Source organism: Bombus impatiens, unplaced genomic scaffold (assembly GCF_000188095.3).
Source record: "Bombus impatiens unplaced genomic scaffold, BIMP_2.2 scf_0019, whole genome shotgun sequence".
NCBI lineage: Eukaryota > Metazoa > Arthropoda > Insecta > Hymenoptera > Apidae > Bombus > Bombus impatiens.
Window position 1 is genome coordinate 1,650,458 of NT_176438.1, and position 14,205 is coordinate 1,664,662.

The following is a 14,205-nucleotide window of genomic DNA, read 5'->3' on the forward strand; positions in this document are numbered from 1 at the left end:
AAATATTAAAAATAATTTTTTGAAACATAATTTATTTAAGGCATTCTATTGTATAATACAATGGAATCATTAATTTTTATCAACATCCATCTGCTTGTCTATAGGATCACTCTCATTTTCATCACTGTCATTTTCATCACTGTCATCTGTGTGTTCACTGTCTGAACTAGAATCACTGGAATCATACCAAATTTGTGAAGACAAATCATCCCTTAATATTGTATTCCACTCATCTAATTTACGATAATCTATAAAAAGAAACGAATTAGAAACAAATTTTATTTTATAAGTTTCTATTGTACGTACTGTGCGTACTAAAATGATGATTAGAGTAAGGAATGTGGATCTGATTGGTTATCTCGTATAGACTTAGCACAATCATAAAGATAAGTATCCGCCGATACTTTCGCGTATTGGCCGAAAGCGTTAAATATATAAATGTTACATATATAAACAAAACAACATAGTAATGCGTGACGGTGAACGATCCCTGTACTGTTGTGCTGGTCATCTTTTCAGCAATGCACAATATACACAACATTTATCAAATTAATTACGTATATATAAATTATTACCTAAACTATAAAAATCGTTGAGTGTATATTGTCTGTTTTCATCCTCAAATAAGCCTCCATATAAATATAAGCTATTGTGCTTTACAACTAATCCAGAATTCATTCTTGGGGATGGAACAAACACATCTTTATATATGTTTTCTTTTTTATCAATAGTAGATATTTGTGTTGGTCCTATTGTAACTGTAAAGATTCCATCATCATCAATAACTCTAGATTCAACAGAAGTAGGGAGTGGTTCTTGCGTATCCATATGATTGTCATCTTCCATTTCGATATCATTTTCTTCCCCATCATCGTCCTTCAATTTTCTTCTTCGACGTCGTGTAGTTATATCTTTTTTTCCATTCAGTGTTACTGATGGTAAACAGTAATACATTTATTCTATTATTCTATCAAGAGAAGTTTTATACTAATTAATATATTTACCTATGTGCCATTGAAATTTTTCTAAATCTAAAGCTACTAAGTCATTGTAAAATATTCCACGAAGTTCCTCTTCATTATCTTCTTCATCAAAAACTCCACCAAATAAGTAAGCCAAATTTGGTTGAACCAAAGTGGCAGGTACGCTACATCGTGGTGATATTTTAATTCCTGATTGTTTTATAGGCACCCACTTCCATTTTAAACCTGACTGATCATTTTCTGTGACATAATATTTAATATTATTTAAAATTTTAATATATGAAACATTTTATATAAAAAATTGCTTACTCTCAGGAGTCAATAAGAACATGTCACTATGAATGCAGCCTTTATCAACATCTTTTTTTATTCTTTCCTTACTATAACCACCATATACAAGGAGTTTATTGTCAGGTGTTGGTAGCAGTATACATCCAGATCTTGGAAACGGTGGAGTACCTGATTCATATGAGATATGTTGATATAATAATCTGCTTGTAAACTACAATTTTTATTTATTAAGATTTTACCTATTATATCAATTTTGTGCCATACATATGTTTCAAGATTAAATATATGTACATCATTGTAATATTTATAGTCTCTTAAGTTATCATGAAATCCACCAAATACTACCAACTGTTTTTTTATATGAGCCATTCTGTGGCCACTTCTGGCTGATGGCCCACCAGAAGATCTTAAAAGGGAATTAAAGGAGATAAGCAACTGAAAATTTTGACTTGCAAAATATTTAAAAAATATGATCAACATACAAAATTTTTTCCCACTTTTTCTCTCCAAATCGATAAACCCATAAATCTCTATAATGATAAAATTGTGATTCCGAAGGACTTGAAAATTCACCACCAAATACCCATAGTTCTCCTTTATTTGTACTTGTAGTTACAGCTTGATGACCACAACGTGGAGGAGGAGCACCAGGTGCTTTAATGATCATCCACTCATTTTTGTTTAAATTATATATAAACATATCTCCATAAACAAACGTCTGCAGATAAATATGAAACATATAAGAGAAGTAGACATTATTATTTATGAATTCTTATATTAACATATAAAACTTTTTAATTTACTGTTCGTCCATCATGAAATTCTCCACCAAGCATAATAAGTTCATCTTTGGAAGGATGTGCTGTTAAAGTAAAATTTACACGTCTGGATGGTGGATCTACTGCTTTTTCAATAACACGTTGTCTTTTAGTTTCTTCTTTTTCAATTTGAGCAATCACATTCTCTATATCTTCCTGTAATATATGACAATAAATCAATATCATTTCTGCACTATGAATTATGCATTATGAATCACATTTATAATATTTGGATAATAAATTATATTAAGACTATAATTACATGTTAAATAGGGATGACATACAATAAAAATATTTTTCTCTTATACTGAATCTGACTTATAATCTGACTTTTTTTAGAAATGTTTAGAAGTTTTATAAATATGCTTTAATTTCTTATATTTATGTATATATTTTCCTAACCTCACCAAGTGTAGCCAATTTTTTTTTTTGTTTAGCATTCAGCTTTTTTTCAGTTTTAAGTGCAGTTTTTGCACCACCACTTATCTTTTTTTTGTTTTTATCTTTTTTACCCATCTTATATGATAAGTTTTTTGAAGAGTAGAAAACACTTATGGCGAGCTACGCGACGTCAATACATTTGTCTGAGCGCCTCAACCTCTACATGCTTTGCGATCAAAATACATATGTACTTGTATAGTACAGTATTTAAAACTTATTTACATTTTGTACCAAGAAGATAGTAGTTTTTTTATTAGCCAGAAAAATTAATCAGATTTTTCTGAAAATGTATATTAAAAAATTATAGCCAATATATATAAGTTAAATTTTACTTTCTTTATAGGCGAATTTTTATTTGCAATCTTATAGTTTTCGGCCTGTAGAATCCGACTTGGGTATGTGGAATTTTTTTCAGATTTTCAGATTCTACACATCGAAAACTACAAAATTGCAAATAAAAGAGTGAATAATTCTTAAACCCTTAAAGTAAAGTTTAATTTTATTTTTACTTCTATCTTACATATATAAGTACATATATTTATCTAGAACATCACAAAATCATACATTATTTTTTATTAACATTATTTTATGATTTTTTTTAATATAATTATTCGATTTTTTACCACCACTGTATTTCTACTGTATCTAGATACATGTATATATCTATATAAATATAGAAACTTGTCTTGATTAAAATATAATTTATTTATATTCATTAAATTTTCATTTTTAATACTTAAATTTTAAAAAATATTATAGTATCTATTCGCAATGGAAACCGCGCTTAAATTTTGATCATGAAACTAAATGTTCTGAATTGAGTTACGTTTCTTCGGTTAGAAGTCGATCACAAGTATGTGCTTCTGCAGCAAACGTCAAAGTTGAAACAATTAATAAGAATTTTTACTTTTCGAAGAAAAAGTGATATTTTGAAGATCATATTATTTAAAAAAAATTCTATTACTGTATTCCTCACAGTGACGCTGTGAGATAGTTGTTGCAATTATTCACAGCATTGTTACCGTTCTAATACGTTCATGCAATGTTAGTTGGCTCTCTGTCCCGCGAAGCATTACATTATTTTTTTAGTGGCCACTTCAATGTTGTGATTATTTTCACATCTGATTAATTGTATCGTGGTCGAGTAAGGCGAGGTACGTGGTCGCATCATGTTTTGGGCAAATAATTACGTGTCATCCCCTAATATCGAGGCTCTTCTTAACAAAGAGGTAAAGAAGTCTTTTTTCAGATAAAACTGTTTTTCATCATGATTTAAATTTTGTACATTAAAAAAGATTTGTCGAGAATCCAAGCCACGAATGTAATCTACATTTTACTCTTATATTTCTATCTTATTTCATCGTTTTACTTAACTCAACATTATGTCTATTATTTATTTTCTTATATGCTATTATTTCTTTCATATAGTTTCAGTATTTTTCCTTAATAAAAATTTGTAAAATATATTAATAATTTTTCAGAAATGTTGCAAAACATTAAATTTTTTATGACAGTATGTAATATCTGATGAAGAAAATGATTAGTGCTTTCTTGAAAAGCAATATTATGCTTAATAACTGTCATAAGATTTAAATATTTACTATTATGTTGATAGTATTTATATATTTTCTTTTAACCTTGTTCCTTCTACAATAATTTAGTAAATCTTTTCATATAATACTTAAACTATCTTAGTTATGGTTTTGATACTTTTATAGCCTATAAAAGGAATAATGATGTCTTGTAATAATCTACATTTCAGTTTATTAAATATTTATTTTTATGCTAATATTAAAGAAATTAAATTTAATTTTTTCTATAATTTTAGGATGTTACGTTGCACGAATTGATGGATGAAGAGGATATACTACAAGAATGTAAAAGCCAAAATAAGAAACTTATAGATTAGTAAGTAAGATTAAAACACATTTCTATAAATATTAAATGATATACATATCGTAATATAATATTATTTATAGTCTTATAAGATCTGATGTAATGGAAGAGCTAATAACAATTACAACTAGAGAACCATCAACAGATATAGAAGAACGATGGCGCTATAAATATCCAAATGTAGCTTGTGAGCTACTAACGTGTGATGTTCCAGTCTTAAATGAAAAATTAGCAGGTTTGAATAAACCTATTTGAATAAACTTATAACAATTTAATTTTTTTCTCTATAATGTAAGAAATATATAATCTGAAATATGAAAAAGGATTTTAATAAAAATTCATTGTATTTTAGGCAACGAAGCATTGTTGGCAAAACTTTATTCTTTTATTGATACAGACCAACCATTAAATCCTCTGTTGGCATCATTTTTTAGCAAGACTATTGGAGTACTTATTGGTCACAAAACTGTTCAGGTGATTATAAATTAATGTATTAAATTTACTAAAATTGAATATATAAAACAATATAGAAAGTAATTTTACATAATAACACTTTTTGTAATTAAAGTATAATTGCATTATAAGTATTAAATATCAAATTACCTTTCTTTTATTCCTTGATCATAACCTGAACTTTCAAATCCCATATTTCCATCTTCTCCACCAGAACTGGTATTCGTATCAGTTCACTTGTTTGCAGCTTTTAGAGTTTTTGAAAAGTCGTCAAACATGTGTCGATCTGCTTTTACAACATTTAGAGACATCTGCAATTATGGACTTAGTACTGAAACTTGTTAGTCAAGTTGAAGGAAATATGCGGCAAAATATATTAAATGTAAGAAGTTTGAAATTTTTATCTTTAATATTGTAGTTAATTGTATGCAAAATTTAAGTGTTTTGTTTTGTTTTATTGTATTTGACTATACTGTTGTGTTTCAAATTTTATGTACTTATTTTTTATTGGTTTAACAGTGGTTGGATAGTCAACAATTAGTGCAAAGAGTGGTAAAATTATTGTCCCCAAACTCTGAACCAAGTAAGCATGCAAATGCTGCACAATTACTTTGTGATATGATCACTGCTGCAAGAGAATATCAACGTACATCTACAGCACGTGCTGGTCCGGATCCTATTTTAAATACTCTTGAGTCGTAAGTATAAATAATAGAAATATAAAGACAATTTAAGATATTTAAATTATATTTTTTATTACAGAGCAGATACAGTAAGCCTGTTACTAGAGACTATTTTAACTGGAGAAAAACTAGAAAGTAGTATTCTTGGTGGAATTCAGGTACTTCTTACACTTTTACCAAAAGCTAACAAGTAAGGATGTAAATTATTTAAAAAAATTTTTAACCTCTTGCAAGAAAGTTTACATATCTTATTAACAGCTATGTTTGAAATTTCAGTGGAAGAAATGAGGATAGCGTTCAAGGAAATGGTATTGAAGATGACATCACGGACAGTGAAGAACGAATAAAAATATCAAATGCAACTTTACCTTACCTAGAACAGCTTCATAAACTTCTACTCGATCCACCTTATGTAAATATTATATTAATATTACACGCTTTCTCTAAACAAATGTATATGGTTTATAATATTGTTTAATATTTTTATAAAAACTAAATATCTTCGCGATGCATGCAAAAAATTATTTTATTTAATATAATTTTTCACAATCATATCTTTACACTACAGAAACCTCCTGTTAAGACAACTACAGGTGTGTTAGAATGTCCAGTTGGTATTACGCGTTTACATGTTGCAAAGTTGTTTACAACATTAATGGCAACTGAAAATGTAAAGGTTTATGGAGCCTTAGTAGAATTAGGAACATTCCAAACGTTACTTGTAAGTGAATTTAATAATCATTCAAAATTCAATGTTTTATAGTACTAAAGATGAATAAGAGATTAATTTTGCTCTTTTTAAGGATTTATTTTTTAAATATATGTGGAACAATTTTCTACATACTCAAGTACAATTTTGCTTGGCTTTAGCTATTAATTGTGATTTTAAAGATACAAATGACATTATTTATGTTAATGTAAGTATTGCAATCAATAAGAATCAAAATATTTATTTTTATAATATATTATAAGTACAAATATTTTTGATTAATGTAATTATATTAATTTTTAGATATTTAACAAATGCAGATTGATAGATCGAATTTTGGAAGCATGGGACAAAAATGACAGTAAACAGTAAGTTAAATAGTAATTGTAAAAGAATATTGCATAAGTTTATATTTTACAGTAATACACCAATTTAAAAAAAAACGGACGTTTTTATATTTTAGAAATAAAGAAATTGAAAATAAGCAAGGATACATGGGTCATTTAATAAACATTGCAAATAACATTGTTAATCAACGTGAAAAAAATGAAAATTTAGATAAATTCTTGAAGGATAATTTGTCACCCGAGTGTCTTAATAAATGGGATAATTTTGTGAATGTTGAATTGACAAAAATTAACAAAACACATCAAATTCTTTTAGTACGTATATAAGTTATTAGATAAATATCATTTATCTTTTTATTAATATTAAAATCATCCATCATTGCTTAAGTTATAATTCGAATTTCTAGGGTGGAAAACCTCAAGCGTCCATGACAAGCTCCAGTGAAAATCCAGATGAATATAGTTCTTATCCGCAAGAAGAATTTCTTCAGGTTCAACGAGTCGAACAGGTTAGTATAACATATTTTTATACAAAGTGAATATAGACAATAAAAAGAAAGGTTGCAGAAAATGTACATAAAATGAATAGATTGTTATAGACTGAGAAAGTTTATTTGTGAGTTATAATATTTTATTATTTTTCATAATATTATACAACATAAATAGTTTTACACCAACTACCTGGGACAACATATGACAACACAATTTCCTGAAAATTTTGGATTCCACGATGATCAATTTAATGATGGCGATGACGCTCTTCAGTAAGTAAAAATATATACTTTACTACTAACACTTTATTGTTGATAATTATTATAATTGTATTTGTATATATGTCCATGATTACAAAGTTCTATGTTGCATAACAATTAAAGAAAAATTAGGAAAATAGTACTATAATAAAAGAACATAATATGAAGCTATACATATCTTCACAATATCTCTTCTTTTTTATAAATGTTATTATAGTAATTCAGTTGATCAATTAACAACGATGAGCTTTACTATCAGCGAAGAAGATCTAGACAAAAGGGAAGATATGTTCAATAAGGTACAAGCTACGTTAATAAAATTTGTTCATGTATATTTCAAGCTTTAACTTTTAACGATTTTATATAGATATGTCAGCAAAAGCAAAAGGCCGATCTAGAGGACTGTAATACAGTAGTCGAATGGGGAGATGAAGGAGAACTCACTTTTCAGACGGTTGTAGATAAACGTGACTGGCCAACAAAGCAGCAACATAATGATTCTAATTCATCCGATGAAGACGATGAGGATACACGAGACATGCATATGGAAATTGATTCTACGGAGTGTATGGATTAATTTTCATAATTACCTTCAGTTTTTATTTTTTTTTACGAAATAAATGTTCAATTCGCCATCAGTTTCAAATACAAAAATTCTCAACACTTAATTTTTAAATTTACGACACTGCTGCATTAACATTTGTTATCTCAGCTTGGGGTTCAACAGAACCATTACCTACCAATACTACACTTCCTGAGGTGAATCCATGGGACATTATGCCGTCAGAACCAGTTGAATCTATTGGCTGGGCAAATTTTGATAACTTCGAAAACACTCTTAACATGGGGAATGCTGTGATAATAGATAATAAATTGTGTGATGATGGTAAAAAGGAAACGTCGAATATAACAGTGGAGAATAAAATGGATACTGCATTGGGAAGTAAAGCAACTCTAGAAGCTGTTGGAGCAGGTGACATGAAAATTGAAGATTCAGTTGATAGTACCGCTTCATATATAGAAACAAATATAAATCATCAAAGTAAAGAGAGTAATTTGTATTCTGGTTGTACTGCCGATAAAAATGCAAATCCAAGTGAAATTGTAGATAGCAGGTAAATAAAAAGCATTTATATATTTATAAGTATTGCATATTTAAAAATATAATGTAAAATATATAACATATATTTACAAACTTTAGAGAAATCAAGTGTGAAGGGAACATACAGAATACGGAAGTTGCGACTACTACGGTACAAAATGAAAAGTCTTCGAGCGATTATAAAATCCCATGTAACTTAAAAAATGTATCATCGGAAGCTGTATTATCGTCAACAGATACCAAATGAAAAATTATTTGTTGAGTATGGTATTGCAATAGAACAACAAAAAGTCATATCAAGTATAAATTTGTACGAATGATCAGAATATATATTACGTCCCTATATTTTCATTAGATCACATTAATTGTGCTTCATTGCGTTGGCGCCTGGGTAACAACTCATAGCAGGGTATAAGTATGGATTCAAAAGTAAAAGACTAACCGACGCTCAACTATGAATAGTTTATTACTTGATGTATATGTTTATGTTCTCGGATCGCCAAAGTTTCAATTATAAATACAACTTCGTGAAATACAATTTTCCAGATTTTCTTAATGGACATTGTTATTAAAAATTTCTTTAGGTTGTTATTTGTACGTAATTAATACAAAAATTTGATTAAATTGTCACACATCCTTCGTGTTGCAAATTTGGTATAATATATTAGCATGATGTAGTAGATAAAGTACAATTTGTACAAAATCGACGAATGCCAAGAAAATCTAACTTGGTCGCCCGATACTTGTTCTCACAAAAGTATTACATGCTGATGTGTGTGTATATATGTGAATGTACATACATACATATACACATACATACATATATTGTAATGTTTTAAGTGATACTGATACGAGGCTGCTTAAAAAGAATCACCGTAAATAATAATATTTAATAAAAAAAACTGGTGCTTTTGCTTCTTCGTTCGATAAGGCAAAGGTACTTACGTGCAGTGCCTATTGTTTGATTAAACGTTTGCTCGTGCAACGATGCGATATAAACAAGAAAGAAAATTATGTATTTTTATTACGTTGATGGTAGTGCTCATCCAATGTATACATATGTAATGTAGTGAAGTATTTCAATGACGAATGTACTTTCATTTGCATTCCAGAGAAGAAACTTTAGTAAATCTTAATAACTATAATGTTTTTTCAAAATGATCTTCCAAAAAAATATAGTATTAAATTGCAAGGATCGAAATTTTAAATAATTTGTATTTTCAATAATATGTATATAATTTTCTGAAACAAAATTTTGTGATCTGTTTTCTAATTGTCTAAGAAATTTTGTTTGCTTTGAAAATTTTTGGGTATAATAATGTGTTTATAGTACCGTACATGAAATATTGTACATAAGTAATAAATATAAGCAGTGTTCAAAATTAAAAAAAGATATTCTTAATATTTTTGTTTCATATTATTATGTAATATTAGAATTATAAACGTACTTCGTGATGTCATATATATATCATAATTAAAAACATTGATATAATATCTTAATTCATTGATTTATAAATTATAAAATATTTTTATGGAAAATGCTATAACTCAAATGTACTGCAAACATGATCAAGATATTTCTAAATAAGAAAATAAAATCATAAAATTTCTTTATATTTTACCACATACTAAAAAAACGTACAAACAGTATTTTAGTTATTTAATTAAATTACATGTTATCATAATCCAATGATAATGCTAAATGCTTGTCATATTTAAATATAGTATTTGAATACAACAAGAAAATGTTATAGCTTCTAACTTAATGAATTACAAATAATATTGTTCATATTAATAAAAAGAATTTAAAAAGAAATGACAAGGATTTTTATTTTTTAGTTTCTTATATAGAGCATACAACTAAATAGGATCACCTAAATATCTGCTTTATTTATTGTTATATGAAAAGCTTCTCAAGACAAAGTTACACTATTTCAAGGACCGCATGTAACCATAGAACTAGCTTCTTTTCATGATCATTTTTTTTTACAAGATTTCAAGTCATCAGTGTTTTCTTAAACAGAGCTCTAGAATTTGAATTTTCTAATTTTGCCATATACCGGTTAAACATAATTAAATATTATATATATATATCTAATGTATATAATATTCAGACGCAATAATTATAATCCAGAGTAATTATAATTTAAAAAATATAATTTTGACGCAAATATCTCAAGATTAAATAACTGTAACAGTATGGTCATTAAGGTCGCCGAGTTTGTTTATTCACGCTCTACAAGGATATCGAAAAATAAATATAAGATTCTATTTAAAAAAATCGGCGATGACCTTGAAATTTCGTAGAAAAATGATCATGGAAGGAAGCTATTTCTATCGTTACATGTGACCCTTGCAATACTGTAACTTTGTTCTAAGAAGTTTCTTAATTGAGCAATAAATAAGGCAGACATTTATGTACAAAACTGCGTATAAAGTTCATAAAATCTATATACTAAATTTACTATATAAAATATTCAAAATACAAATAACATTTGCACTCTTAATTTAATTATGGCAAGTAAAACGGTAGCTTATTATTTATCTTTCAAGAATTTTCATTGTACATTTAATAACTCAACACCAATCACTTTGTTTGAGAGAAATATTTTATCTGAATAGAACAGTTTTGTTTACATAAATTTCAAAATTGAATAAATTCTCGCAAAATTTCTCATAAGATAATAATTATAATAATGCTAACACAAAGTATGAAATATAAGATAGATTAATAGATTTAATAATTCCATGCATTTTAACATTTTCGTATCACACAATCTCGAGACACTAGAGACCTCTTTCTGAATAGTGCCAATACATTACGTTATATAACGTGGAATTTTATTATAAATTTACAAGAATCTTTATGCAAGGATTGTTTACATTAGTTACGTAATTTTATAAACAATCTGGTGTTCTGAAACGGTAGCAACGTTTTCTAAAAGCATAATTATTCCTTGAAATTCTATAAAGTCATTAATCTTTTGCATATTTCATCTGTAAATCAAGTTTGTATTACATCGCAAATGAAGTTGTGTTCATGCTGTTGACGTCTTAAACTTTATTCGTAATCTATTAATCATAAGTATATATTTAAAATATTTATTCGACTGATATACTATTACAATTATATACATTAAAAAAAATATGCTAACATTGATATTTTTTATCGTTAGTGGTAGCTTAGAAGGAAGATTGAAGTCAATACAGTCAACTGTATTTTACGTTATTACATCATACTAGTGTGCATAGTTGCGAAGCATACATATCAATCTCCAGAAAGGTAAAAATTTATTATTATTTTTGTGTTCATATTTTATTTTTTTACATTATTCCATACTCAATTTTAAGAATGTGTGTAGCGATTTTGGTTTCGTCTTTGAAATTTACCATACTTATTAAATTATTCTCAAAACTTGCTTTTTGTTAAGTACTCTTTCTTATTTATTTTTATCATGTCATAAGAGATATTATGAATATAATTATGTTCTATACCTAATTGACAAAATATTATTTTCAATGTTTATCTTCTAGTTTAATGGAGATAGCCAGAGCCTTTCAAGTTTTTAGAAAATACTGGTTTGTGACATTTATTCCGACTTGCACTATATTTGCTATTTGTGCAGATTTGAGACATACATATTTGTGGAAGAAACAATTAGCTGCAGAGGAGCAACTAAAATCAAACATTTAGAATGCCAGCATTATCACCAGTGTCTAAACAAGCTCTAGCAACTGTTATGTTTGTGTGTGTAATATACACTTCGCGCCAACTTTACAAATATGGCTCTGGGTTATTGATGAGTGACTATCGTGATAAATCAGCTTTATATGGAAGAGAATTAAAACCCGGAGAACCTCCATCTTGGCCATAATTTACTCTTATATTATGTTACATTATATATAATATATTAGTTGTCTTCTAAATACATCTGTATTTTAAAGATAACTATATGTATACAAAATAATAAATTAGTAAAAGGAAATAATTCATTATTATCAGTTATAATGGTTTCATTATTTGCTTATCTATTAAATAATTGATGTAAAATTGTTTTCCTTATCAAATAATTCCTTATATTTCTTGTTTTTATTCTTTTTTATTCTTTTCATAAAGAAAGTATATATACTCCATATCTGTAGATATTCATTTGCTTAACGAATTTCCCATTTGACTTATCTTTACACATATTTTTCATTAGAAAAGGAAATTAATTCAATAATTGTTAACATAATGTAATGTATCAATGTTTATCTTACCACACACATATGTACACTCAATATTATTTAATATTATTTGTAGATCATGTATCTTCATGTAATGAAAACTTCTATCTCATATTTCTATTATTTCATTGTACTGAAATAGATATATTTTGTTAAACAAATTTTTGTTCCTAGAATATTTCATGTACTGAATGTATTTATTTACATTAAATTGTATTTATAGTTATATATAAACATAATAATTAGATCATCTATTCATAGAATTGAATATCAATGAATTTTTATATTTGAAAATAAATCATCATTCTATTGCAAAAATATATTTATCTCTTAATCTGATTTTGTTTTATGTTAAAAGGATATCAGATTTCACTAGTGTACTCATTTTTCAACGACATATATGTACTAATATAGGCGTACCTTAATACAAAAATAAAACTAGCAAAGAATATCAAAACGTTTTGAAGTTTTATATTAAAACTGTCCAGTAATTTTAATTAGCAATAATTTACCTTCTTTGAGGCTATTGGAAGGAGTAAAATAAATTGAATAGAACTTATATAAAATATTGTACAGATTAATTACTAAGTTCTTGAGAATTTTGTAATTTCTGTAGTTTTTGAACCTATTTCAAAGGTTTCCCCTAATTTAGATATTTTCAATTTGCAAGTCTATTGTAAAGAGGGCGCTATTATTGATTCATTAATTCAGGGCCATCTAGATGGCGTTCTAAAGTCTCCATGTAAAATTACTTTTTATTTAATTTCATATTATTTCATTTTAAACGATATGATTTATACAATAAATATATAACAAATATTTTATGGCTCTTTCTTAAGGTGAAGTGTTTGTACATTTTCTATATTTAACCAGATTTAACGAATTAATATCTTTCCCCCTAATATGGAGTACATATCGACATGCGCGCGCATATTGATTTGACCAATGGTTCCGTACATTTTACTGAAACCAGTATCGTAGATAGAAAATGAACACCCAATAATATGCTGCGCGAAGAAATAAAATAATGTATGATAAAATTAGTAATAAAGTTGTAAATGTAATCGAGAAAAAGTACATTCGGGAACGTCATATTTAATTATTACAAAATTAAATATATGTTATTATAATTAATATACATTAAATTATTAAAATAACTGTCTCTTGTAAGTGAGACAACTTCATATTTCGTTACTTTTTTGTCGTTTGAATTCAACGTATTTGAAGTATAATTAATATTTCAATAAAGATGGACGTCGGTTTTGTAATAACAAATACATACATAACAAAAAGTTATTTTAGTCTTACAAAAGTGCATGTTATATGAATTAAAGTAAATATAGTTTAAATATTCATTAGAAACGATCATCGAAATATTTGAAAGACGTAAAATCAAATTTTTATGGTTGAATGAAAAGAAGAGAGGATGGGGCGCAAGTGCGGTTTATACGGTAGTGTAAGTTGCGCCGTTGGCAGCAAAATGGTGAAGAGCAGAGGGGGTTA

General features: G+C 27.2%; 2 protein-coding genes and 2 long non-coding RNA genes across 8 annotated transcripts; 2 read left to right on the plus strand and 2 right to left on the minus strand.

The window, feature by feature from the left end:
* Window positions 1-18: 18 nt before the first annotated feature.
* Window positions 19-2,784, minus strand: LOC100749863 (kelch domain-containing protein 4). Of its 2 annotated transcripts, none has more exons than XM_003484666.4 (8): window positions 2,495-2,784; window positions 2,078-2,248; window positions 1,757-1,992; window positions 1,514-1,680; window positions 1,293-1,442; window positions 1,005-1,223; window positions 576-932; window positions 19-248 (listed from the first exon to the last, which is right to left on the minus strand). In XM_003484666.4, exons 1-8 carry the CDS (start codon window positions 2,606-2,608, stop codon window positions 70-72), a joined length of 1,593 nt encoding a protein of 530 aa, XP_003484714.1. In that variant the 5' UTR covers window positions 2,609-2,784; the 3' UTR covers window positions 19-69. The 2 variants fall into 2 exon arrangements, with proteins under 2 accessions (XP_003484714.1, XP_012238555.1); XM_012383132.3 differs by lacking the exon at window positions 2,495-2,784 and adding an exon at window positions 2,355-2,486.
* A 572-nt stretch (window positions 2,785-3,356) lies between these two features.
* LOC100745075 (serine/threonine-protein phosphatase 6 regulatory subunit 3) lies at window positions 3,357-9,634 on the plus strand. 4 transcript variants are annotated; one of them, XM_012382940.3, is made up of 19 exons: window positions 3,357-3,762; window positions 4,362-4,441; window positions 4,513-4,664; window positions 4,782-4,903; window positions 5,097-5,264; window positions 5,402-5,580; window positions 5,645-5,755; window positions 5,842-5,977; window positions 6,134-6,286; window positions 6,369-6,482; window positions 6,578-6,642; window positions 6,738-6,936; window positions 7,029-7,130; window positions 7,288-7,385; window positions 7,591-7,672; window positions 7,741-7,939; window positions 8,086-8,488; window positions 8,575-8,742; window positions 8,831-9,634. In XM_012382940.3, exons 1-18 carry the CDS (start codon window positions 3,703-3,705, stop codon window positions 8,720-8,722), a joined length of 2,571 nt encoding a protein of 856 aa, XP_012238363.1. In that variant the 5' UTR covers window positions 3,357-3,702; the 3' UTR covers window positions 8,723-8,742; window positions 8,831-9,634. The 4 variants fall into 4 exon arrangements, with proteins under 4 accessions (XP_012238363.1, XP_012238370.1, XP_012238378.1 ...); XM_012382947.3 differs by having other exon boundaries at window positions 8,575-8,737; XM_012382955.3 differs by having other exon boundaries at window positions 8,575-8,732.
* A 1,612-nt stretch (window positions 9,635-11,246) lies between these two features.
* Window positions 11,247-12,492, plus strand: LOC100749981. Its single transcript, XR_004461056.1, has 3 exons — window positions 11,247-11,400; window positions 11,652-11,758; window positions 12,102-12,492. It is a non-coding gene; the product is annotated as an uncharacterized LOC100749981 (long non-coding RNA).
* Window positions 12,477-14,198, minus strand: LOC112212222. Its single transcript, XR_002946041.2, has 2 exons — window positions 13,123-14,198; window positions 12,477-12,835 (listed from the first exon to the last, which is right to left on the minus strand). It is a non-coding gene; the product is annotated as an uncharacterized LOC112212222 (long non-coding RNA).
* Between the last annotated feature and the right edge of the window lie 7 nt (window positions 14,199-14,205).

Coding starts and splice junctions, on each gene's coding strand:
- LOC100749863 (XM_003484666.4), bottom strand. CDS start 2,608: ATGGGTAAAAAAGATAAAAACAAAAAAAAGATAAGTGGTGGTGCAAAA. Junction 1,993..2,077: donor AATTTCATGATGGACGAACA/GTAAATTAAAAA, acceptor ATTTATCTGCAG/ACGTTTGTTTATGGAGATAT. Junction 249..575: donor CAACGATTTTTATAGTTTAG/GTAATAATTTAT, acceptor TTCTTTTTATAG/ATTATCGTAAATTAGATGAG.
- LOC100745075 (XM_012382940.3), top strand. CDS start 3,703: ATGTTTTGGGCAAATAATTACGTGTCATCCCCTAATATCGAGGCTCTT. Junction 6,643..6,737: donor GACAAAAATGACAGTAAACA/GTAAGTTAAATA, acceptor TTTATATTTTAG/AAATAAAGAAATTGAAAATA. Junction 7,940..8,085: donor GGAAATTGATTCTACGGAGT/GTATGGATTAAT, acceptor TTGTTATCTCAG/CTTGGGGTTCAACAGAACCA.